Source organism: Haliotis asinina, chromosome 8, assembly GCF_037392515.1.
Source record: "Haliotis asinina isolate JCU_RB_2024 chromosome 8, JCU_Hal_asi_v2, whole genome shotgun sequence".
NCBI classification, from domain to species: domain Eukaryota; kingdom Metazoa; phylum Mollusca; class Gastropoda; order Lepetellida; family Haliotidae; genus Haliotis; species Haliotis asinina.
The window spans coordinates 4,430,425-4,453,203 of NC_090287.1; the positions used below are offsets into that span (position 1 = coordinate 4,430,425).

At 37.8% G+C, this 22,779-nt stretch overlaps 1 protein-coding gene across 1 annotated transcript in view; it reads right to left on the minus strand.

Annotated features, from left to right (window-relative positions):
* The window catches only part of LOC137294062 (polypeptide N-acetylgalactosaminyltransferase-like), a 45,940-nt gene that overhangs the window by 10,650 nt on the left and 12,511 nt on the right, over positions 1-22,779 (minus strand). The window contains exons 2-3 of the mRNA XM_067824992.1: positions 3,723-4,132; positions 38-136 (exon numbers count right to left, since the gene is read on the minus strand). Of these exons, the coding sequence (XP_067681093.1) occupies positions 38-136; positions 3,723-4,132 (509 nt within the window). The remainder of the gene's footprint in view (positions 1-37; positions 137-3,722; positions 4,133-22,779) is intronic.

Sequence of the window (22,779 nt, forward strand, 5' to 3'; positions counted from 1 at the left end):
ACAAAAACAGTGCAAACTAAAGTTTACAACTAGATACCTGACAATTGTGCGGAGCAGAGCTGATCTAGCCTCGTTATGGAAGGTGATGATGACAGATGTTGATGGTAAATTCTGCCTCCATTGCATCTGTCGACACCTGGAACAAAAGCTCTCATCATCTTCCCATCACAATAGTGTTGCTATAAATGTAACGGCTATTGCCTAAACCAGTCCTGTAGGACTTCAATCATTTCTTCACACAATTAAGAAATATGAGAGATTCATTCTTATTTTTTTCCCATGTGTCCTTGAAGCAAATAGCAAAATGATGTCAATAAGCAGAGCTTCAAGCCACTATTAACTGTGCCCTTGTTTGGCCAACTTAGAGTATATCAAATATTGAATACGTTTCCACAGGAGAGATTTGCAGGAGATCTGCACGAATGAGAACAGATAATACCTACTTGGACATATCATAGCCAATAAACTGGGTAGTAATGAGAAGTAATCTTAATATATAAAGATACTTAGGTCAGGGGTCATTTGGATGACACTGTCAATAATATCAAAATCATGATTGAGATTACATGTCAGAAGAAGGTGAGATTCTTGATGTAACAAAAGATCATGGGAGAGATTATATTGGCAGAAGACATTGGGGTGAGATTCTTGATGTAACAAAAGATCATGGGAGAGATTATATTGGCAGAAGACATTTGGGTGAGATTCTCAATTTACCAAAAGATCATAGGAGAGACTATATTGGTAGAAAACATTTGGATGACATTTGCCATATACAAAATCATAGTGGGTGAGATTATGTTAGAGGACATTTGGGTGAGATTATATGGCAGACGACATTTGGGTGACAGTCTCTATGAATCAAAAGATAATGGGTGAAATTCTATGTCAGAGGACAAATTTGTGAGATTCCATGTCAGATGACATTTGCGTGACAGTGATATGTGAGAGGACATTGGTTGACATTCTCAGTGTATCAAAATACTGTAAGGTGAGACTCTCTGTGCATCTGTGAATACATATTGGACATCTGGTAATTTGGTTCTTCAGCCAAATCAATCTACAAAAGAGCTTGATTTAAGCATTTAGAACTTTCACCTGAAACTGCAAAATGCAACCTCATATCAAAACCAACAAACAACCAATGCGTGTTAACATTTTACTATTCATATATAACACTGATATAACTGGAAAACATAATAATGAACAACTGCCTAGGAGCAGTGATTGATGACTACACAGACAGTGGTTGAATCATTGTAACCGTTCTTGTCAATATGTTTTTTGAAACAAGATAAAATGATCTCATCAGACTCACAATATTTTGTTATGGGGTTCTCAATCATCCATCCCAAACTAAAACATTATATTCATTCTTATGTCAAGGAGCAGGTGCCCACTGGTTTTTGTCTAACAGGAAGTGATTATTACCCAAGGCTGCACTGGGTGCAAATAGGTTTCATTTTACTCAAGTTGAACGGTGTAGATCACTTATTGTGGATCAGATTGAATAGGAACTCTAATGACCATTTTATCATATTCTGCAGTGTCTTACAAAGCCTCAAACACAGATACCCAAACAGTCTTTGAAATCGAAGAATCTATGGGCTCCTGCTATATCTTATAAGATAATTATCAACTGTAACATATTTTGATTTCAGAGACTATATGTTTGTCTATAGTTTGTTCATCAGTTGATACAATCATTATTTCCACAAGGGAGCTGTGTCAAGCATCCGTATCAGAAACTCTCAGTGATGTATTGATATGGGTTGTGATCTACTGTCACACAGAGACAGCTGGATCGATCGTTATGCCCACATTCCAGTGCATCCCACAGAAGGCTCAACATGTTCAACTACACATGAAATCAACCCACTGTTTCCTCAATCTGTAGCACAACAAGCAGTATTGACTGACCAATCAAACATGGAGGGTAGGGAATTTCTTTTTAAAGATATGACTTTGATTTGTTCCCGAAATTGTGGGCATAAATCTTTTGTGCTAAGCATTTACATAAGTAATCCATTAACTTGACATTTGAACGTTCTGAAGATATGTTGTGGGCCCAAAGAAATTGTTTGGTACCTGATTTCAAGAAAAAACCCCACAGAAAATCAACATATATTGATGACATGTTCTCTTTATCTCAAACAGTTTTTTCAATAACTTAATTCAGACAGAATATCCAGAGTGATGTCAGAAGAAACACAATCTCAGCCAACTTCGCATTAACATTAGCATTATAACGGGAACAAACACAACATGATCACAGATACAGTTGTCTGATAGTTAAATCAGGTTAACATATTGACTGGAAGAGCATATACTCCACAAACCTCTTCCATAATGGAGACAGCAAAACTTTTTAAACTTTAGGTGATGAAATAACCAGAGCAATGAGTATGATCAATGATAAAGTATTCTGCAGTCTTTGGCTTAAACAAAGATAATCAATCATTTTTAAAGTGATTCATAACTTGTTCCATGGGATTTGGTGAAAATCCCAAGATTCATCATTCTGTAAAAAAGCAGCTAAGGATCAGTCATTGATCCATCATGCATGAGAACAAATGAATTATACATCTAGTCCATTCCTTACCAAAAGCCTTACACACACATGCACACGCATCTTTTTGCATCTCACATCCAGTATCTGACCTCTGATGCATCACAGGTTACAATGGACCTTGTCAACCGCAACCATGAATAATAATGAACAATTATTACCCTTATGGTGAAACATAACTAGTGTCACATTTATCATATGTGCACATGTAAACAGATCGCTTTTGCCTAGCAACCATTGTTTCTGTATTTTGTCTGCGATGTCATTAAACAACTGAATGTGACATCAAGGAAGAGGGCTGTGACACTCGCTTACTGTGTTTTACTGCACATCTGTACATAAATTATACGGATGAAATAGAAAATAATAGAGTTAACCAAGTGGGTCCTCTGACTTACATGAAACTTGTGCAAAATGATGTATTGCTTGAGTTAGATCAGATTTCACTCTCGTTTCGTATAAGTCGAATGACTCATTTGCTCGTGTAATAATCTCTATGTTTGAAGTGCTTAATGCAGTAATCCATATAGACATATGGTAGTTTAAAGAACATGATTAAGTGACATGTTTTTATAAATACTTCTTTAACCCTAGTAACATTTTTTAGAAAGTTATTGTCATATTTTGCCCATTCATCTCGACAAAAACCTGAAGCATAATAAACCTGAAACCCTCTCCTCAAAGATGAAAATGAGTGTTCAGCATAATAATTTCAAACCATAAATGACAATCCTTACTTCAAAAGGTCCAGGTGATTAAATCAACAAGTAAGCCTGTGGTTACAGCGTTCAACTCTCACACCAGAAGTTTGTGCTTGAATTTCCATTTGGGAGCACTGCTCAAAGCAAATTCTCAGCTGTGATATTGTTTGAATATTGTTTGAAATAAAACAAAATTTCCCCCTCAGTTCAACCTATTTAGAATTAATCACAAATTTGGCACCGACACAACACCTGTGTACCTGTCTGTTCAAGTATCTGAGGGTCACTCAATACCGAAACATCTACCAGCCTTAATGCTGATTGATTGATTAGAAAATTCATTTACATGACCTTCTATTAAAGTGTCCTCATACATCCTTTACAGAAAGGTTTTGCATCAAAGTAAGAGACTAAATTTGAATGGGATCGATCTCAAGTTCTTCTGTACTCACAACTGATGGCGTGTATCTGGGACGTCACGGTTAGATTTGGTGTTGTCACTGGCGAGCTGGTTGAACTTATTCCTGGCATAGTTGTCTTCCCCTGGCCGAACCCGCTTCTTATCTACATACGACTTTTCATCATACTCTTCCCAAGGAATATCGTTCGGACCATCCTCAAGAAAATCTTTCACTTTACTATGATCTAAAGGTTTAGGCACTTTGTGTCTCTTTTTGGGTTTTTGAGTAGGTTTCACGATGTCTTCAGCTTTTTTCTTGTACATGTCATCTTTGGCCTTCTTAGGAGGAGTGATAATTTTTTCCTTTTTTGGCACCACAAGTGAGTCATCATTTACTATGACTGGACCGATCTCGTTTGGGAAGACATTTTTGGGTAGGAGCTTACTGCCCTCGCCTCCTGTCTGCAACACAAAAATAATTACTGTTACAAATGGATCGTGATAAACAAATACAAGATGTACAAAAGACAAATATTAAAATATTTCAAAGAACTTCGCTCAGTATATTAAACATATAACTTTTACAAGCATCAAACACATAATAAATGTTTCTAAAACGAGCATTCACTGACAAATAATTTTTGTATAATTAAACTAATGGAAGCCATGGTATAAATCGTTTCAGCAAAAAATGAGAAAGATGAAGAAAGATTGGCCGTCTAATTAATCATTTCAAATTTTACCTGCAAGCATGTCTCAATATATCAAATCTTTGTTTCTGATGTTCATGCATTCTGTAAAAATCGTTCATTCGGCAGATGAATAATGACCATTAATCAAGTGAAGCTGTGATCAGATAAAACTTCCTGAGCTGCTAAAGAAATCACTGAACAAACAGGTCTTCTCAAATTATCACATGCTTTGTACAAAACACATGCATTCAATTCATTATGAAACACCTAAAATGAAATATATTTATGCAAGTACACAATAATAGTACAGATGATTAAGATGTTCCTTAGGCCAGTCTCTGCCATGATTCGTCTACTCCTGAAGCATTGATTACACTTAAACTACCGTAAGAGGCAGATAAATGATACAGAGCAAGTTTATGTATCACAAATGTTTCCCTTTGCATTCAATAACAATTTACGAGGAAATCCCCCTAAGTGCATGGCTGCCATTAGCCCAAGAACTATACCAAGTCAGGGCAATATTATTCACAAACCGCTTGAAAACAGTTCGCCATAAACATGATCATTTATGAAAAATAAAATATTAAAATAATCATGATAAAATAATGGACTTCTTTATCCTACAAAATAGCCTATTTGAGATGAGTACATTTCGAAAGAAGGTGCACTCTTCACACGGTATTCTTGGATCAAATATTGGAACAATTTCAACATGATATGAAAGTGAACTAATGACGTTCAAGTGATTATTGTTACACTGCTGCAGATATGTGCACATCGGTTATTACTAGCCCTTACTGTAAGTGGAAGCATCCGGTGGAACAACTTCAGCCTTGACCCACTCCATCATGTCCATCTTATATGGGATCAGTTAATTTAAGTAATGGTCTCAGACAATTCACTTGCCTCTTTGCAAGCAGCACTCTATTTTCACAAAATGCTTCGCGTAGTGATTTTCCTATAGGATTGGAGCCAGTCCTATGTGGCAGTGTTGATTGAAAAAATGATTTCTCTTGGAAATGTCAAAAGGGCAAATGCTGAGAGTGGCTCAAAAGGCTTGACATTCTATCAAGGCAGTCAATCTAACCACTTCTTTTGATGAACATACTAGTTAAACAATATATATTTATTTCTGCACATGGAAGATCAATCAACAGAGAACTGTAAAATGTGAAGTGTGGACATCATCCCTTAAACAAGCATATAAACTACTAAATACATGAAATATTCAACGAGCATATGGACGGCAACTTCTTCACTGTATACATTTCTGGGCTTTAGGGACAAGATGTAGCCCAGAAATGTCATGTTATACAACAGCAAAGAAGCTGCCATCCATATACTTGTCTTATATATTCACCAACATCTAAATTCCACTCAAGAATCTCACATGTACATATGAATACTTGCCTTAATAACTAATGTTGAACAGGAATGAGCAGGGTATAATATATTCTAAGAAACAAGATACTGGTTCTGTGCAATATAATTTCTGGTGAACATGAAAACCCCTACTTTTCAGAGGATGAAAGATATTGTTTGAAAAGTGGGTCTAGGTTTAGTTCACTCTCAGAAATTCAATCTGCAAAACCCTCAGGCTTTAACTGATTAACCATGTTAACATTTGGCTAGCCACATGGTGGACTCAATTATGTTCCGCATAATTTCAAAGATTGCTGAAGTAGCTGAAACATGTTAAAGTTTTCTCACAAGGGTGTTTTGTGCGTGAGTTCCTTAATTTTATCCTGACATAAGAAACAAAAAAAAAGAAGTTGTTCCTTTTATTTGTTGAACTGTGCCACTGATTCTTTGTATTAGTATCAGGCATAGATCCATCAGAATAGATCTTGACAAGACCTGTTTTCTATTCATCATGAAACTGATGCTGCACATACATGCAGCTAGCAATAAGCCTTTACTGTAGCCAGCCACACATGCAACTTGTTCACACTGGCTCATTCTGCATTGCAATCTTTTCAGAAAGACAAAACCATGACTGCCCTCAGACTTGAGACAACGCAGGCGCCCAAAAGCCCAAAAGAAGAATAATAATGCTAATACTATTAGACTTGACAGAGTGTAGGCCACCAATAGACACTGCCAACAGCCAACTGTACAAGACTTGACAGAGTGTAGGCCACCAATAGACACTGCCAACAGCCAACTGTACAAGACTTGACAGAGTGTAGGCCACCAACAGACACTGCCAACAGCCAACCGCACAAGACTTGACAGAGTGTAGGTCACCAACAGACAGTGCCAACAGCCAACTGTATAAGACTTCACAGAGTGTAGGCCATCAATAGACAGTGCCAACAGCCAACTGTATAAGACTTGACAGAGTGTAGGCCACCAACAGACAGTGCCAACAGCCAACCGTACAAGACTTGACAGAGTGTAGGTCACCAACAGACAGTGCCAACAGCCAACTGTATAAGACTTCACAGAGTTTAGGCCATCAATAGACAGTGCCAACAGCCAACTGTATAAGACTTGACAGAGTGTAGGCCACCAACAGACAGTGCCAACAGCCAACCGTACAAGACTTGACAAAAACTTGACAAAGTCCTCAATATACACAATGTACAGAGAAAAAATGACTGACAATAGTTATCACAGCATTTGACATTTCACGGATCACCCAAGTCCACAAAAGGAATGACTGCGGACAGTGTTAGAGTTGACACAACACTTATTACCAAAATACAGTGGAAAGATGACTGCCAACAGTCTTAGATATGACACAATATAGATATGAAGTGAAACAAAATACAGTCGAACCCCATTGTCTTGAACTAGGGTTGAGACGAATTCTCGGATGTGTCGAACTGACATCTCGGTCCCTGCCGATTTCCTTATATTTATCATTATTTTTACCCTGATGTGTCGAACTAGATGTGTCGAATTCCCGGTTGTGTCGAACTCATTTTAGGGTCCCCAAAGGCTCTAACAAGTACAAATTTACCCTTTTGTCTCGAATTGCAGTCGTGCAATCGGAAGTCATCCTCATAAGATCAAAAGTAACGATTAACGGACTCAACAATCAAGTGACATGTTTAACTACGCATCTATACACACATTGTCAGCACACTTACCAACTGAACTTTACTCAAACAATTAACCATAATTAAGTTGTTACCAGTGACACGTTGATCACGGACCGACAGGATATCTCTAAACAAACAATGGCGCATGTTGTTGTCATGTGACAGTCTATGTTAGCGGTCATGTGATTTCCTTGAAAATACAAAATGAGAAGTGAGGAAAACGGAGTTGGATTATCTAAATTGATGTTTTGTTTTTGGTGTAGTATTTAAGGTGCAGGATCAATTTTTTTTTACCAGTATGGTTAGTAACATGGCAGAGCAATTCAGCGAAGGACCCGATCAGCCCGGGGGGATAACTGGATCGCATGTTACACCTAAAAAGCGAAAATTATCTGTGAAGACAATAGAGACAAAATACGAGGCTGTCATAGCTGTGGAGTCAGGTGGAAAATCCAAAGCAGAAATTGCAACTGAATTTGGCATACCCAGAAATACACTTTCTACATGGATTAAAAATGCTGATAAAATCAGAGGCATTTGTTCAGTCAAGCTTTTCGCCTTCTCGTAAGAGAATGCGTACTGCTAAATTTGATGACGTTGAGGAAGCACTTTTGAAATGGTTCAAAATGGTAAGGGATAGCAGTGCTAATGTAAGCGGTGCTTTATTGAAGGCACAAGCAGAAAAGTTAGCCCAAATATTAGGCAGACATGATTTTTCCTGCTCAAATGGTTGGCTGGATAGATTTAAGGAAAGACATGAAATTGTCTTGAAGAAAATTTGTGGAGAGGAAAAGTCGGTAGACACGAACGCAGATGCTATGTGTGAGTGGAAGGGGAACCTTGTTACACTTTTGAAATCTCACACCGAAGATGACATTTACAATGTTGATGAGACTGGTCTCTTTTATCGCTTGATGCCTGACAAAACACTCGAATTTAAGGGTGTGAAATGCCACGGTGGCAAACGCAGTAAGGAGAGAATCACTGTCCTGGTAGGCGCCAACATGTCAGGTACGGACAAGCTTCCACTTCTTACAATAGGTAAATCTGCAAATCCACGTTGTTTCAGAAATGTGAAGAAATTGCCAACTGAATATCATGCGAATAGGAAAGCGTGGATGAATTCTGACTTATTCCGAAATTGGTTATGTAAGCTGGACAGGAAAATGCGACGTAATGCTCGCAAAATTGTCTTAGTTGTTGATAACTGCCCTGCACATCCAAATGTAACTGAGCTTACAAACATTCAACTCATCTTTTTGCCCCCCAATACCACCAGTAAAACACAGCCAATGGATCAGGGAATAATACACAACTTGAAGGTTCATTATCGGAAGCATGTGACTGCAAAATATCTAGCAGCAATTGAAAACAAAACTGAAACAACTGTCAGTGTTCTTGAACCACTTAGGTTCCTTCAGCTGGCATGGGAAAGTGTTTCACAAACAACAATTAGAAACTGTTTTCGACATGCAGGGTTTGTGAGTAACACAAACATCGACGTCATCGATGCTGACAACGAAGATGATGCCGAAGATGACATTCCCCTCAGCGATGTTGTCGGCCGACCCATCACCCTGATGGGCTATGCTTGTGTGGACGAGGACCTTGCTATGTGTGACCCGGGCTCTGAAGATTCTATCGTGGATGAAGTTCTTGACACGAGAAAACCGGCACCGGAGAAACCTAACAATGACAGCGATCCCGAGAGTGACACTGAATCTGATGAAATTGAACCACCCACCCCTACCCTAGCTGCAGCATGGACCGCCCTCGACACCCTTATCAGATTTGTGGAAGCACGTGACACTGACACTTTTTCCAACCAGCTTGGTACATTAAGAAACTTTTTGAGCAATTCTGCTGTGATGCCATGCCCGAACGCCAAACAGACTGTAATTTCGGATTTTTTTTAAGAGATAAATTCCCCACATGTACACGTATGTACATTCCGATTCCGTTTGTGTGAACTATACAACTTTTTATACTGACTGAAAATGAGTTACATTGTAGTGCTGCCAACCAAACGGGATCGCTTGTGAGTTTGTTAAATTATTCTTGTTCTTATCTTTTTGTATGCATATTTATTTGCCATGACGAATAAAGTGATTGAATTGATTTACATTTGTATATGTTGTAATTTAAAGATCAATACTGTCGTAAACGTTTATTGCAAAGATATATTGTTCGTATGTGTATCCTACTGCGAAATAACGATGTGTTAAGCACCGTGGTTGTGTTGGTTCTTGGTCCTTTCAATGCTGACGGATGTGTCAAACACTCGGATAAGTCGAACTTTTCCCTTGGTCCCGACGAGTTCGACACAACGGGGTTCGACTGTACCAGAAAACTACATAGAAGCTGCAACTGCCAACTGTGCTGACACAATCCTAAGAGTATTTATAGCTTGACCTACTAAAGAGATACCACAATACGGCAAACTGTATCCAAGAGTACAAGAAAGAGGCTAATAATTAATGGAAAATGTGTATGCATTCAAATCATCAATTCCTCTTTCACCCATTGCCTATAGTCACAACATAACACATTTCCTCATCAAACAAAATCTCACAAAAAATACATTTTTCTTACAATATGAGACAAACGTGGAAGTAACATCAATAAGAGCCTGTGTTTCTAATAACTTAAGCATCTGACTACAAGTTTCTTAAGATTTCTCTGAAATCTCTTCTGGGGAATTAGCAGTGATGGTGCTGTGACTATTTGCTGGCAGACTCTGCATTGTGATTGATGAAAGTATTTGCAAACACATCAATCTGCTTTGCAATTTTTCCCCACCTCCATTTAACTAGCTTTGGCCATTTCAGGACAAATTAATCTGAAACAACTCCTCTCTCAAACTCCCTATGACCTTCTCAAAGGAATGGTTTTATTGGTAAATGCCATTTGCAGTCTTTGAGAGGATGGAGGTAAAAATGGCTGAAATGATGGAGGAGATGGCGGCTGAAGATTTCTCCAGCATTTATGCAATCTGGGTCTCTACAAGAACAGCAAGATCTGTGGCAAAACATCTCAACTGACCAATGATCAGTAGCCTTTGTCCAGATCTTTACTGTTACCATAGTTACAAAAGAACCTGATTCAGCCCTTTATTACCTTCTTTCTGTATGCATGACAAATTTTTTCCAGTTATTAAGTGAAGTAGTTGTTAGATGGAAACTTTGTACAGTACTACAGATATATACTACAGCATAATATATATCTATACTTAAGTACACAAAATGTCACAGCTAAGGGAGAGAAGTCTCCACAGCATTAGACTGTCACGTCATCATCCATCAGGTTTTACAGAAATACATACAGTCATGTCTCGTTAATCAAATCTCTGTTTATCCGACAATCGGCTTTATCCAAAGCTTTTGTTAGCAACAAATTGAATAAATATACTTCAGTCTTATTTGTTTAGTCTGACATCCTCGTTAATCCAACAATTTGCTGTGCAATGGACAATGTCGAATTAACAACACTTGACAGTAAACACTGACTGGACATTTTGCCTCTTCTGAAAGTTTTGTTGCTGTTGATCACAATATATTTTTTGTTGAAGGAGAATGACTTAGAACAAGAATTCTCTCCTTTCCATGACTATTTCAGATGAGCAGTGACACACAGGTGACTATTGTCCTTGCTCTTACCAAACAATATTAGAACTGTATTTCAGTGAGTAGCATCATTAACACAGTGATCCCTTATCTAAACCACAGGAATTTCAATACCTGTGACTCATTTAAACACGTATGAAGTACTCATAACCCTGATGCTCATATAGTGTTCTACTGGAAGTAAGATTCAAACCTTGACCTTAAACATGTTAAAGGCATTAACATTAACACAGTGATCCCTTATTTAAACCACTGGAATTTCAATACCTGTGACCTTAAAAGCCGCCAGGGACTTTTTAAAAAGTTTTGGTGCTACTGTATCTGCACGCTACAAGCTGTCTCTAACCATGATAACACCTCTAACCTTCTGAATTTCCACTAGGTCAATCAGAGCCATGGCTATAATCATACACGCCAATGCTAACAAATACTTTTAGAACTAGGGGACATTTGAAAGTAAGAATCTCAGCTAAAGTCAGTAGGTGGCCCTATGATGTTGAGCGTGGAGGTTCATGAGTCATGCTCTGGAAATAAATCTTTCATTGATTTGAATCTATGTAGTGTTTGTTGTCATTCATTCAGTCAGTCAGTCATCAGTAAGTGAGTTTTAGTTAGTTAGTATATTGCTGCTTTTAGCAATATTCTAGCATTGTCACAAGGAGATGACACCAGAAATGAGCTTCACACATTGCACCCATGTTGGGAATTTGACTTGGATCTACTGCAACATGACCAAGGGCTTTAACCACTGAGCTATCCCAACAACCATTTGTTGTCATGAAGTAAGCTCAAACAAGAACAGGCCCCCCTAAGTAATGGAAGGAATTACGACAAATTTGAAGGAATTGCATCTCAAATGTACACAAACGCAGCCCACTCACGAAACAATTGCAGCGATACCGGTAGTTTAGTGATAACATAAACACATCACCCCATATCAGAAACAATGTCGGTAATACCTGAAACACGCTCGGCCATCTTCAGCGATTTCTTGGCTCCGTTCCATGATTTGTCTGTCACGTCCTGATATATGCGTTTAGGTATGAGGTGTTGACGGAACTATACTTTATTTTTAAGGAAAAGATCGTCACTGCAAACACTGCAAACATTAGAAGCATCTGGGTCATGACTTACGACGCTCTTTTGCAGTGACTATCTTTTCCTAAAAAAAATTCTATAGCTCCAACAACACCTCATACCTAAACGAATTAAACATGAGCGGTCAAAGATGGATAATTATAAAAATGAAAACAGCACAAACTAAAAACAAAACTCACAAAACGGGTGCTCCTTCCTGTGACGCCATGTTTTGATATGTTTGTTTCAGGATGCAACAGACAAATCATGGAATGGAGCAGAGAAATCTCCGAAGATGGCCGAGTGTGTTTCAAGTATTACCAACATTGTTTCTGATAGGGGCGTTGCGTTTATATTATTACTGCTAAACTACCGATATTGCTGCAATTGTTTCGCGAGTGGGCTGCGTTTCTTTACATTTGAGATGCAATTCCTTCAAATTTGCCATAATTCCTTCAGTTGCTTAGGGTGGCCTGAAGAAGAACAAGGAAAATCCAAATTTCCAAAATAAAAGATGGTTCATACAGGAACCAGTACAAGGTAAACAAAACACACTTTATGGTACTTGTGAAATGAGCATTCGTTTATTTGAAACTGGGCACAATTTTCGTAATAAGAACTAAAACAGAAAACTAAAAAAAAAAATTTATCCCCCAAGTCAGAAATAAGACAGTTTAGCAATTGCCTGAGAGGAATGTAAATTATTGTTATAAAATATTTAATGGTTTCACAGGAATAGAAGGATGGACACCACCATTCCTGTGTCCCCGTTTGCAATTTATGATGGGCGAATACAGCTTCACATGATGAAATGACATGATTGGTAGCTAATAAAGCTATTTCAAGTTAATGAAAGATCTATACATTCAAATAGTAAGTGACAACAGGTGGTTTGAATCCATATCACACAATGCTCATTACAAGCAAACTGTAAGGCATAAATGTCTCCAGCTACAAACAGCTGTGAGTGTAATTAACTCTAGAGGGGCTGTCAAGCAGCCTGTGGATCTGTTGATTAATGCTGCCATGATTCAACTCAGAGCCTCCTGATCTTGTCTGTGCTGATCGAAGACACTTGGCCAATTGGTGAAAAAGAGGCCCTCTCTTCCCTCAAACAATCTCAAACAGTGGCTAATTATTGAAAATCAAAGTTTCCTCTCTTGCTGCCATTTACAGTATTCAGTTCTCAGAGTTTGCTTCCACAGTTACCATGGTAACCTTTGATGATTTCATTTAAAGGCAGTTGATGAAATCTAGTACTGAGAGAGTCTGTCACAGTTAAAAATACAGGTTAGTTCAAAGTGTTATTCCATTTGCAACAACGTTGAAAGCACCAATTTTAGGAATCCCCTTTTCATTCTCAGCTACTCAATTACAATTTTGTAGAGTTTCTAAATGATGTAACAGTTACTATGGATACCAGTTAAGCAGATTTCAAACAATGTCAACATTTCTGAAGTCAGTCTGCATGGAACTATCTAAGCCAAAACCAACAGACAAAACCAACAGGCATATTTTGTACTCACACTTATACTTATTGTCTTCCACATAGAGCAGCAGCTTCCTGCTTTTCCTATTCGAAGTGGAATCAGGTTTTCAAAAATGAATAAGGTATGATTTAACAGTGTATCCTAAAGGTATCAGAAACTGAGCAGTCAGCAGCAAACAAGTTTTGAATAAAATTTTGCTATTCATCAATTCAGTTGTTCTAACCTGACAATAACATACACTACCTGAAGCTTGTTTAACTGGACCAATCAGATTTTGAAACAACTATTCTTAGAAGTCGCTCGAGAAGAGTTTCCTAATTCTAACCTAAAACTGTGATGACTGTCAAATCAGACTTCAAAAGGAAGAAATTACAAAGCCACCATTAATTTGACCTCGAGGTTTTGACAGGTCCCCCATGGAAGCATGCTATTGCATAAGCTGGTGCCAGACAAAACCATCAATTACACTGTAGTCTTGCGAGTCAGACATCTTGTTTATTGATGAAATCAGCCAGTGTGATTAAACACTTGTTAGTGGTAGTCACGTTGACACGCAAAAGGGATCTATGATCTAAGATGAAATTAGATCACTGAAGAAATCATGTCCTTCTTAATGATAAAATCAATAGGGAGTTCCTCCCCCAATATTTACCAGAGTGAACAAAGATAAGATCACAGAACCCTTCAGACAGCAGACACACAGGAACAGTTTCATCAGTCCAGCCCAGCAGCTTTATGAAGTTCTTTGGTGATAAACACATCTTTGCTGCAAGAAGCAGGAAATGAAGGGCTTCCTGAGAATTGTGAGGTTCTCGGCCATATTATTAATGCTGACATATGGACACAGAGGTTTAGGATCCATGACTTTCACCTCTAATTCTAAACACTGACTGAATCTACATGTGAAGGAGTTGTATGTAACACTGCCTTAAAAACAGTCATTTATCAGCTTAATGTGACATTGTTTATAGGTGTCTAGCATCTTTGTACAGACATAAGGGGCATCTGTTAAACAATCTATGAGAACCAGATCCTGGTACTGCCATGGAATGCAACTGTGCACATCGTATTGCTGTGCCTTAGCTGTGATGCAAGTTTCTCCAGTGTCCAAGTTTGCGGGCATTCTGTAGATATACTCATGGACACAAATAAAGGAACACATAAAAGCAAACATGTTCCTATATTCTTTTCCAGGTATCTTCAAATGCTTGGTTTGGCACTTTGGGTGAAAAACCAGAAGAGCATAAAGGAACACATGTCCTTTCATGTGTTCCTTTATTTGTTTCTGTGAGTATATGCACTACTCTAAACAAAGTTCAGGAACAACGACAATTGAAAGTATGTGTATTACAATATTCAGCAACCAGGACAAATTAAATATAGTATTATGAACAAATATAATTCTTTTACTTGTTTCGGGTAGTACGCATAAAATATTAGATCTGCATGGTTTTCACCAATGCAGAAAAAGTGTCTAGACATAGAGAATGGAAACAATAAATGCATATTTTGTGTAGGCGATGCAGAATGATTAGTGACTGTAGGAAATTCTAAACTAAAAATATAGAGTCTAAAGATTTTGTAATAAACAGAGGGTATTTTAGGACACTGGTGTAACATGATGTATCCTCATTGTGTGATGTGAAAAATGTGACATAAAAAAATATATTAAATGTAGAATTTTTACGTCATTTGATGACAGATATATTACATGTCACTAGACACATGAAATATTCTATTTGTAACATACTTCTGATTTACAGAAAACTACTGGAAACTTTTGATTATAAAATTGTAAATTCTGCCAACTGTGTATTTCTTTGTTTAGGTACAAAGATAGACATAGTTTATTATCTTAAGAAACAAACAAACACACACATGCGCAGATCTGTATCGGTTGTTACCTTTTCTTTTATTGTCATTGTCTGATTATGATCAGGACTTAAAATATTGTCCCTTTTGGTCTACTAATACGGTCGCAACTTGGCAATGACGCACTAGCATACAGGAACAACAAACAGTATAGCATGCCAAAAGAGAGAGAACAGCGTGTTTGAGAAAAACATCACCTGTTTACACTGTCAATAAGCATAAATACAGTTAATGCCAGTTACGTGACATAAAGTCACTTGTACAACTCATAACTTAGTGTTCTGAACAGTACTAAACTCGTGCAAAGTCGTGCAAAGCCGGGCACAGCCTTGAAGCTACACCACAAGACACAGTCAAAAGTGGTTGAAAACGAAGTTTTCTTCACTGGAGGCTGGGTTGGTCATGCAATGCTAAGACTGTATGACCAATAAGAGAGTACGATTGTTTATGGATAACAACTTCTTTATTACATATGATGCGACGTTTCGGTATGGATGCTAATATACCGTTGTCAAGCAAGAGTCACATCGCATCATATGTAATAAAGTTGTCATCCATAAGCAATCTTACTCTCTTATTACTCACCAACTTCTAATAATGCCAATCAAACAAATCAACTTGATGACCAAATGCTTATGTTTCCATTGTCATTGCTAGTGATATATGACACTGGACTGAAAGCTTTGTTGAGCCATCAAAGTAGTTCAAAATTCTGCCACTGCAGCTACTGTTGCTTGTTTGCATTGTCAGTTTATAGTTATACTGTGGCAGTGAGGTAGCCTAGTGGTTAAAGTGTCTGCTTGTCATACTGAAACCCAGGGTTCGAATCCCCATGTCTACAATGTGTGATGCCCATTCAGGTGTCACCTACCATGATATTGCTGTACTATTGCAAAAAAAGGCGTACAACCACACTCACTCACTCACACTGTCATTCATAGTGATACTATGGAGTACTCAGAAAAACAAGTCCTGGGTGTCATATTACCATTACTTCCCTACTTCACACTTTGTATCCATGTTGGGAATCAAACCCAGGTCTACAGGGCCAAAGTTGACTCTACTGTCTAAAGCCAACCCTAACTGAATATGACACTGACACTGGTATTGAACATGAGGTTATTGCTGAAACAAAAACATTACACACTTACTGCCGAGGTAGAAAGATACTGTTCATAAACGCCCATCATTGTCAAGAAGATAATATAAAACTACTGCAAATATCCTATAGGTATCCAAAACACCTCAAGCTTTTGCTATTTAATATAATTCACTACTGATCCCATTAGACTCTCAACATGTGAAAGTCTCAAACCACTATCGGAAACCCCAAATCAATGAGACACCCTGGCATTTAAGGGCCCTCTAAGGTCAAACAGGTACCTTAGAAAATATCAGCAGCAGCATAAATTAATCTGTATCAATCCCACAAATTGCACATTCTCGCATAAAGCAATTTAGCACAGGTCAGTCAATGCATAAACATAGGAATGACAGATTAATAAATGATTGGGAAATGCCAAGAGATGCTCCCCCAATAAAACCTAACGAAAGTCTCTAATTTTCGAGTAATGCTGGAGCTGCTTCTTGGCACTGATTTATTAGGCTTCTGTCCCAAAGCTGAGCAGGAAAATAATTATGGCCAGGTTTTCACCTCAAGAAATGCCAAAGGATCATCACAGCACCAAATCAGGAGCCAGATCGAATCCCTTATATTGTAGGGCCTAACAGGAACAGGATTTATTTCAGTTTGAAAACATATAAATATGATTACGAGTTGATTGCATCGACAGTACAATCAAGTGGTGGTAGTTTATGACTTGCATTGTCGATTATTCACAGACAGATTCCTTGGCAACAATGTCCACGTTCAATCCCAGACGTGGCAGACAGGCAAACAAACATACGTACACACGTGCAGGCCATTCTCATGTCTTTAATGGTACCACGGTTTTCTTACTACAAAATCAATAGCAATATTTCTAAATTTTGTCAGAAACTTTATTCCATGTCAACATTGTGGCAGTGTCTCTTATTATAAATGTCTGTACTGATCCTGGCTTAACTTAACTTAGTTAACTAAGAAAAGGAATATCTTTATTACTACTTTTGATTTTTGCAAAAGACTCATGAACCAAATACATGTTTAACATACTAACATCTTCACTAAAATAGGAATATTAACAAGATCTGGAAATTCTGGTGAAAAAATATATCCATGGAAATGTTTCTGACTGTTTGGATAACCTTGTGACATTCTTAGCGGAAGTTAATGTATTAGATCGTGGTAAGAAAGATAATTAATACCACATATATCTTTGGTTCAAAATCAAGACATTTTGTTAGGTGCAAATTCAGAACTAACTTATCAAGCTCATACTCACAGTGAATGAGAGACATATACCACACACTCCCAAACTATGCATGTTTACAATCTCATAGCTTAAAATATAGATCAGGGAGATCAATAATCATTAATCAGACATCGACTGACTATCAATAAATCACACAAATAAATCTGAGTAAAAATGCAAGACAAACAATACACATTTTGTCACATTAACGCATGGATTTCTGAACATGACTTAAAATCGCACATGTTTAAAGATGTAACTTTGTGTTTTATGTGTGTCGATTGAGTTAATTCAAACCATAATTTCAGCACAGAACTTACAATAAGATATTATCAATGACACAGTTTTCATATTGATAACCATTTTAGCTAAAACGACACTTCAATCAAATTGAAGATGAACAATTGTATTCATTTTCTTTACTTATTGACGCTTATGGATTTGACTAAAGATAAGTGATTCCTATCGGTCCATATGGGGAAGGAGTTACAAAGAGTGTACAGGACTCTTCTTGAAGTCAGTGCTGTTATCACAGAGGCTCCATCACTGCCTATGGCACAGCTTCTGTTCTGGGTGAGGCTGGGTGGGGTGAGGTGAGGTGAGGCTGGGTGAGGTGAGGTGAGGTGAGGTGAGGTGAGGTGAGGTGAGGTGAGGTGAGGTGAGGTGAGGTGAGGTGAGGCATTTGCTTGTCATGAGCATAATGTGCAAATTTCCTAAAAGAGGCGTAAAACTCAAGTCACTCACCCAGCAAATTAGAAAGGACACTGGTCTGTGGTATTGGATGTCATCCATTGTTATACCTGAATCATTATCTTAAAGGCCTGTACCCAGTAACAGACTGAAGAGCACCACATTCATAATGCCAGCAACTATAACTTTGGGAACAAATACACCACCAACATAAAGTTGACATTCAAAAACTAAAACATGACAGTTTGCAAAATCTGACTGAGATAGACCAGTAAATTACTGATTTTTATTCAATTTTCCTCAATCCAATATGCTCACTGAATTAGACTTGGAAAGAAAAGCTGACTTTTCCCATGTGGTGTGTATTCCTCTTGATATAGATCAATATCACATATATTTGCAACTCTCTGGCCGTGTGGCCTTAAGCAAACATGTCAGGCGTGCAAGGCTAAATATTTCATTTAATTTGGCTAACCTTTCTGTTAACTTAATTGATTCCTTCAAAAGCATCCAATTTTAAATGAAATACAAACACAAAGAGGTTGAAAGCAAATTTCTAGGAAATTGAGAGGCCAAAATATCTATGACAAGTTTATGTTTTCAAGACACATTCATTGATACTTTGGTAGTGGTAATACAGCTGTGCCTCGACTTGTGTAACCTGCTCAAACCAGGATACAACATTACAACATCTTAATGTTCTAAAATGTGGTTTTCACATCTGCCTGTCATCACATTTCGCGTCGTCTCTTTGTTGCTTAACAACTGACAGCAATATTACTGCAATATGATCATGGTCTGTAAATAATCTGGTCTCGACAGTCCCGTGATTTACATTACCTGCATTTACCCAGGCAACTAGGATACAATGACATACAAGGACTTAGTAACGGAGTATGAACCACAGTTGTAGTTATTCAGGTCTTTCAATGCAAGGTCGCAGAAGACAACTCCAATCCTCATCTTCCAATCCTCATCTTCATTGTTTAGACATTCTTTCAAGTTGGTCAATATATGAGAAAACTCAGGCACACTAAGTGCAGATACTAACAATCATCTGCTGAAATGGACAGAAATTAAATCTGCTGTTACACGCTTTATGTTGTACATTACTATGCCCCCTACAAAATTAGCTCCTATAACTGAAAATATTTGATCAACCATGTTTGGTCAATACTTTGACTGTTACTTGAAGCCAACCCATATTGCAGATGAAACATATTGTCAGAAACAGGAAAAGTACATTCAGTAAATGGATATGAGACATATTGGTTTTCCTGCTGTTTCGCCTCATGTTTCAAATTCTATATGGAACAGGCATGATGAATTTCACAAATATATATCGTCCATTTCTGGTAATTACCATTTAAATACTGAATCTTATTATTGTTTATGGGTTGCTAGTGACAACAGAGTCTATTAAAAGATAGAAAGATAGAAAGGATCTCACACATGTTATCATTATGTGTATATTATTTTTCTCCAATTATTGAATTTCCTGTTTCATAAAACTGCTCGCTATGGGATTGGTTGAAATCTCATAACTGTTGATTGGGTTCATTATAACACAACAATAACTTTCAAAAATTGGTTAATGTCAAATTTTCATATTTTCCTGGATTAGAAGTTATGGATTACAGATAAAATTATGGGGAAAAAATGCAGCTCTCTATTTCTTTGTTTTAGTTAGAAATAGCTAAAAAAGCATTATCAACTTTCACAGCCAACTAATGATGCAGCTTGCTGCCTTGAACTGGTGACTAAAATATCATAAACATAACTTGAGTCTTCAAGAAATCTGAAGTAGGTTTCCTCAGAAAAAAACATGTTCTCCGACCTTGAAAACATCGAAACAGTAGGTCCTAGTAACTTTATTGCTTATCTAATATTTCCAACACTAAGTGTTGTATGTCAACCATTCTGACACAAACCTGGGCCTCACAACTGATGCTCTAGCTCCCAAAAATCGCTGAATCCAGTAACTGACGTCATCGACAAATGATCAGTCACAGCAACAAGATATTAAGGAAAGGATATGTTGATGATCTTGACCTTTAACAAAACTGAGTATGGAAATCCTGTTCAGTTAATCAATCTAGAGCTCAATACAGCTAACCATGTTAACATTGATCAAAGTGATTGATCAAACATCGCTAAACACCAGGATGGGGCACCAGATCTCGTCCAGCATAATATCTTCACAGCAACTGTTTGGGTACATTTAAGGATATAAGAACTGATTGTCAGTTGAAAGTTGGATATTGTTCAGAAGAAGTCACCAGATGCTGATATGGGACATTGTCACATAGAGCTAACTTGAAATGAGTTTGTTATATAATACTGCATCACTTCATGATGGAAACTCATGTCTGTAAATACTATATGTTATATTTACAGTGCTGTCACTATTCTTCGAACTGTTTGTATGACATCAACACTGTTGCAGCGAACTTGAAATATTCTTTCAACATGACTCAGTTTCACAGTCTCCCTTATTTGGTCCATATGGGCAAACAACATTAGTATTGACTACTGCCCCTTTGAGGGGCATGCATATAGCATGACATCATGTTCAGTAGTTCCCAGTGAGCAATGTAATTCTTGCACACTGGGGATTTAAGTAACAAAATAATGGTCTTTCCAACCATCAACTTACAGAGGTATGTCTTCACTTGACACCAAAACTCATCTGATTTTCGGGTTTCTTTCCAGTAAAACTTACATATTGCAAACTGTGTGAGTGAGTGCCTTGTGAGGCAGACTAGTCACATTACTTTCTCCCCCTACCGGCTACCCGTTTTCATTGCTGGGTGTACTGAATTACATGTTGCCAATGACACGTTGTAATGTTCGGCAAGACTGAAGCCCTACAAACCATCAGCAGTTGTGCTTGTGAGACACTCATCTAACAACCTACTACAAATGATGAACTCTGCTGTACAGGGGACCAGATGGCCAGTGCAGATCAAAAACGTAGCTGGCCGTAGACTGAGTTGTGGTAAAAAGTGGTTAAAGGTCATGTTCAAGATTATCGCAATTACATCATGTCTCTAGCGATGTGTGTGTGTCTGCTTTTACTCGTCCAGACTAATGTGGTTTTCTTTGTACTAGCAAATAGACATTCCATGTTACAGCTTATCATGGATGTCAATTCAACCGTAATAGTGACTGATGCTGACGTGGTCAATCCTGAGGTGGTCAATCCTAGTTCTGCCTCCTTACTGCCAAGAGCCAGACATAGTGATGCCAAGTGGCGATGACAGTGACAGTTCTGTAGCCATCTTGGTGACAACATCAGGAATATAGTGTAGTTTCTCGAGGAATACAGATCTAAGTATCAACAGCTTTAGAAAACCCCACTAACCTGGTATATGCTGGACATCAGTGGACTGACTGAGATGGATTGAGCACAGGTATGAGGTAGCAAAGTGTTTGAGGTTCAGCTGGAAATGATCACTATATCATGCTGTTCACACACTAAACATCACTAGTATTGTCAATGTTATGCATAACAATCAATGGTTTCAACATTAGCAATTAGTTTTTAATATTACGTATGTCTTGTGAATATCAGACTTGCCTTTGTGGTTGTTTAGCAAGGATTAGTACAACTGCAGATTAAAGTTTAAAGGAAAGGATGAAATCAACTATCTTTGAAATCTTCAGCTATACTTTATTCATTTCTGTTATGTTGATAAACATAATCAGAGTTTTATCCTTAAGTTTGTTCACTAGTATCATAATACTATTGCAATAGTTGACAACTGTCAACACTAGTACCAATGGTTAACCAATCATATCAGAGTTAGCAGTAATCATCTTACTGGTTTCTGGGAAAATACTACGAGACAAGCCACTGTGGTGATAAGTAACATGCTTGGTCAATCAGGTAGTCAGGTATTAACATCTACAGCACAAAGATCCCTTTAGAGAAAGGAAGACACATCTGTCAATCAACACTTCTGGACTAAAATATATAATCATTCATGCATTGGAGAGAGGTCAGGTTCTCCTCGTACCATGACTGGACTATGCTCCTATGGATGGGTATGAATGGCTCCAAGAGCTGTGACCATCACCCTGATAAGCAACACAAGTGCAGGACACATTACGGTAAAGGTTGTAAGTGACTTCTACAGAGCAAGGCCGAGGTAGAGTTTGGCACACATGCAGATAGCAAATCACCCTGATTCCATGATAACTCATTGTAGTGTTAAATTCATTGATTTTCTCCAAGAAGAGCCTGCTATAGTAAGGTGGA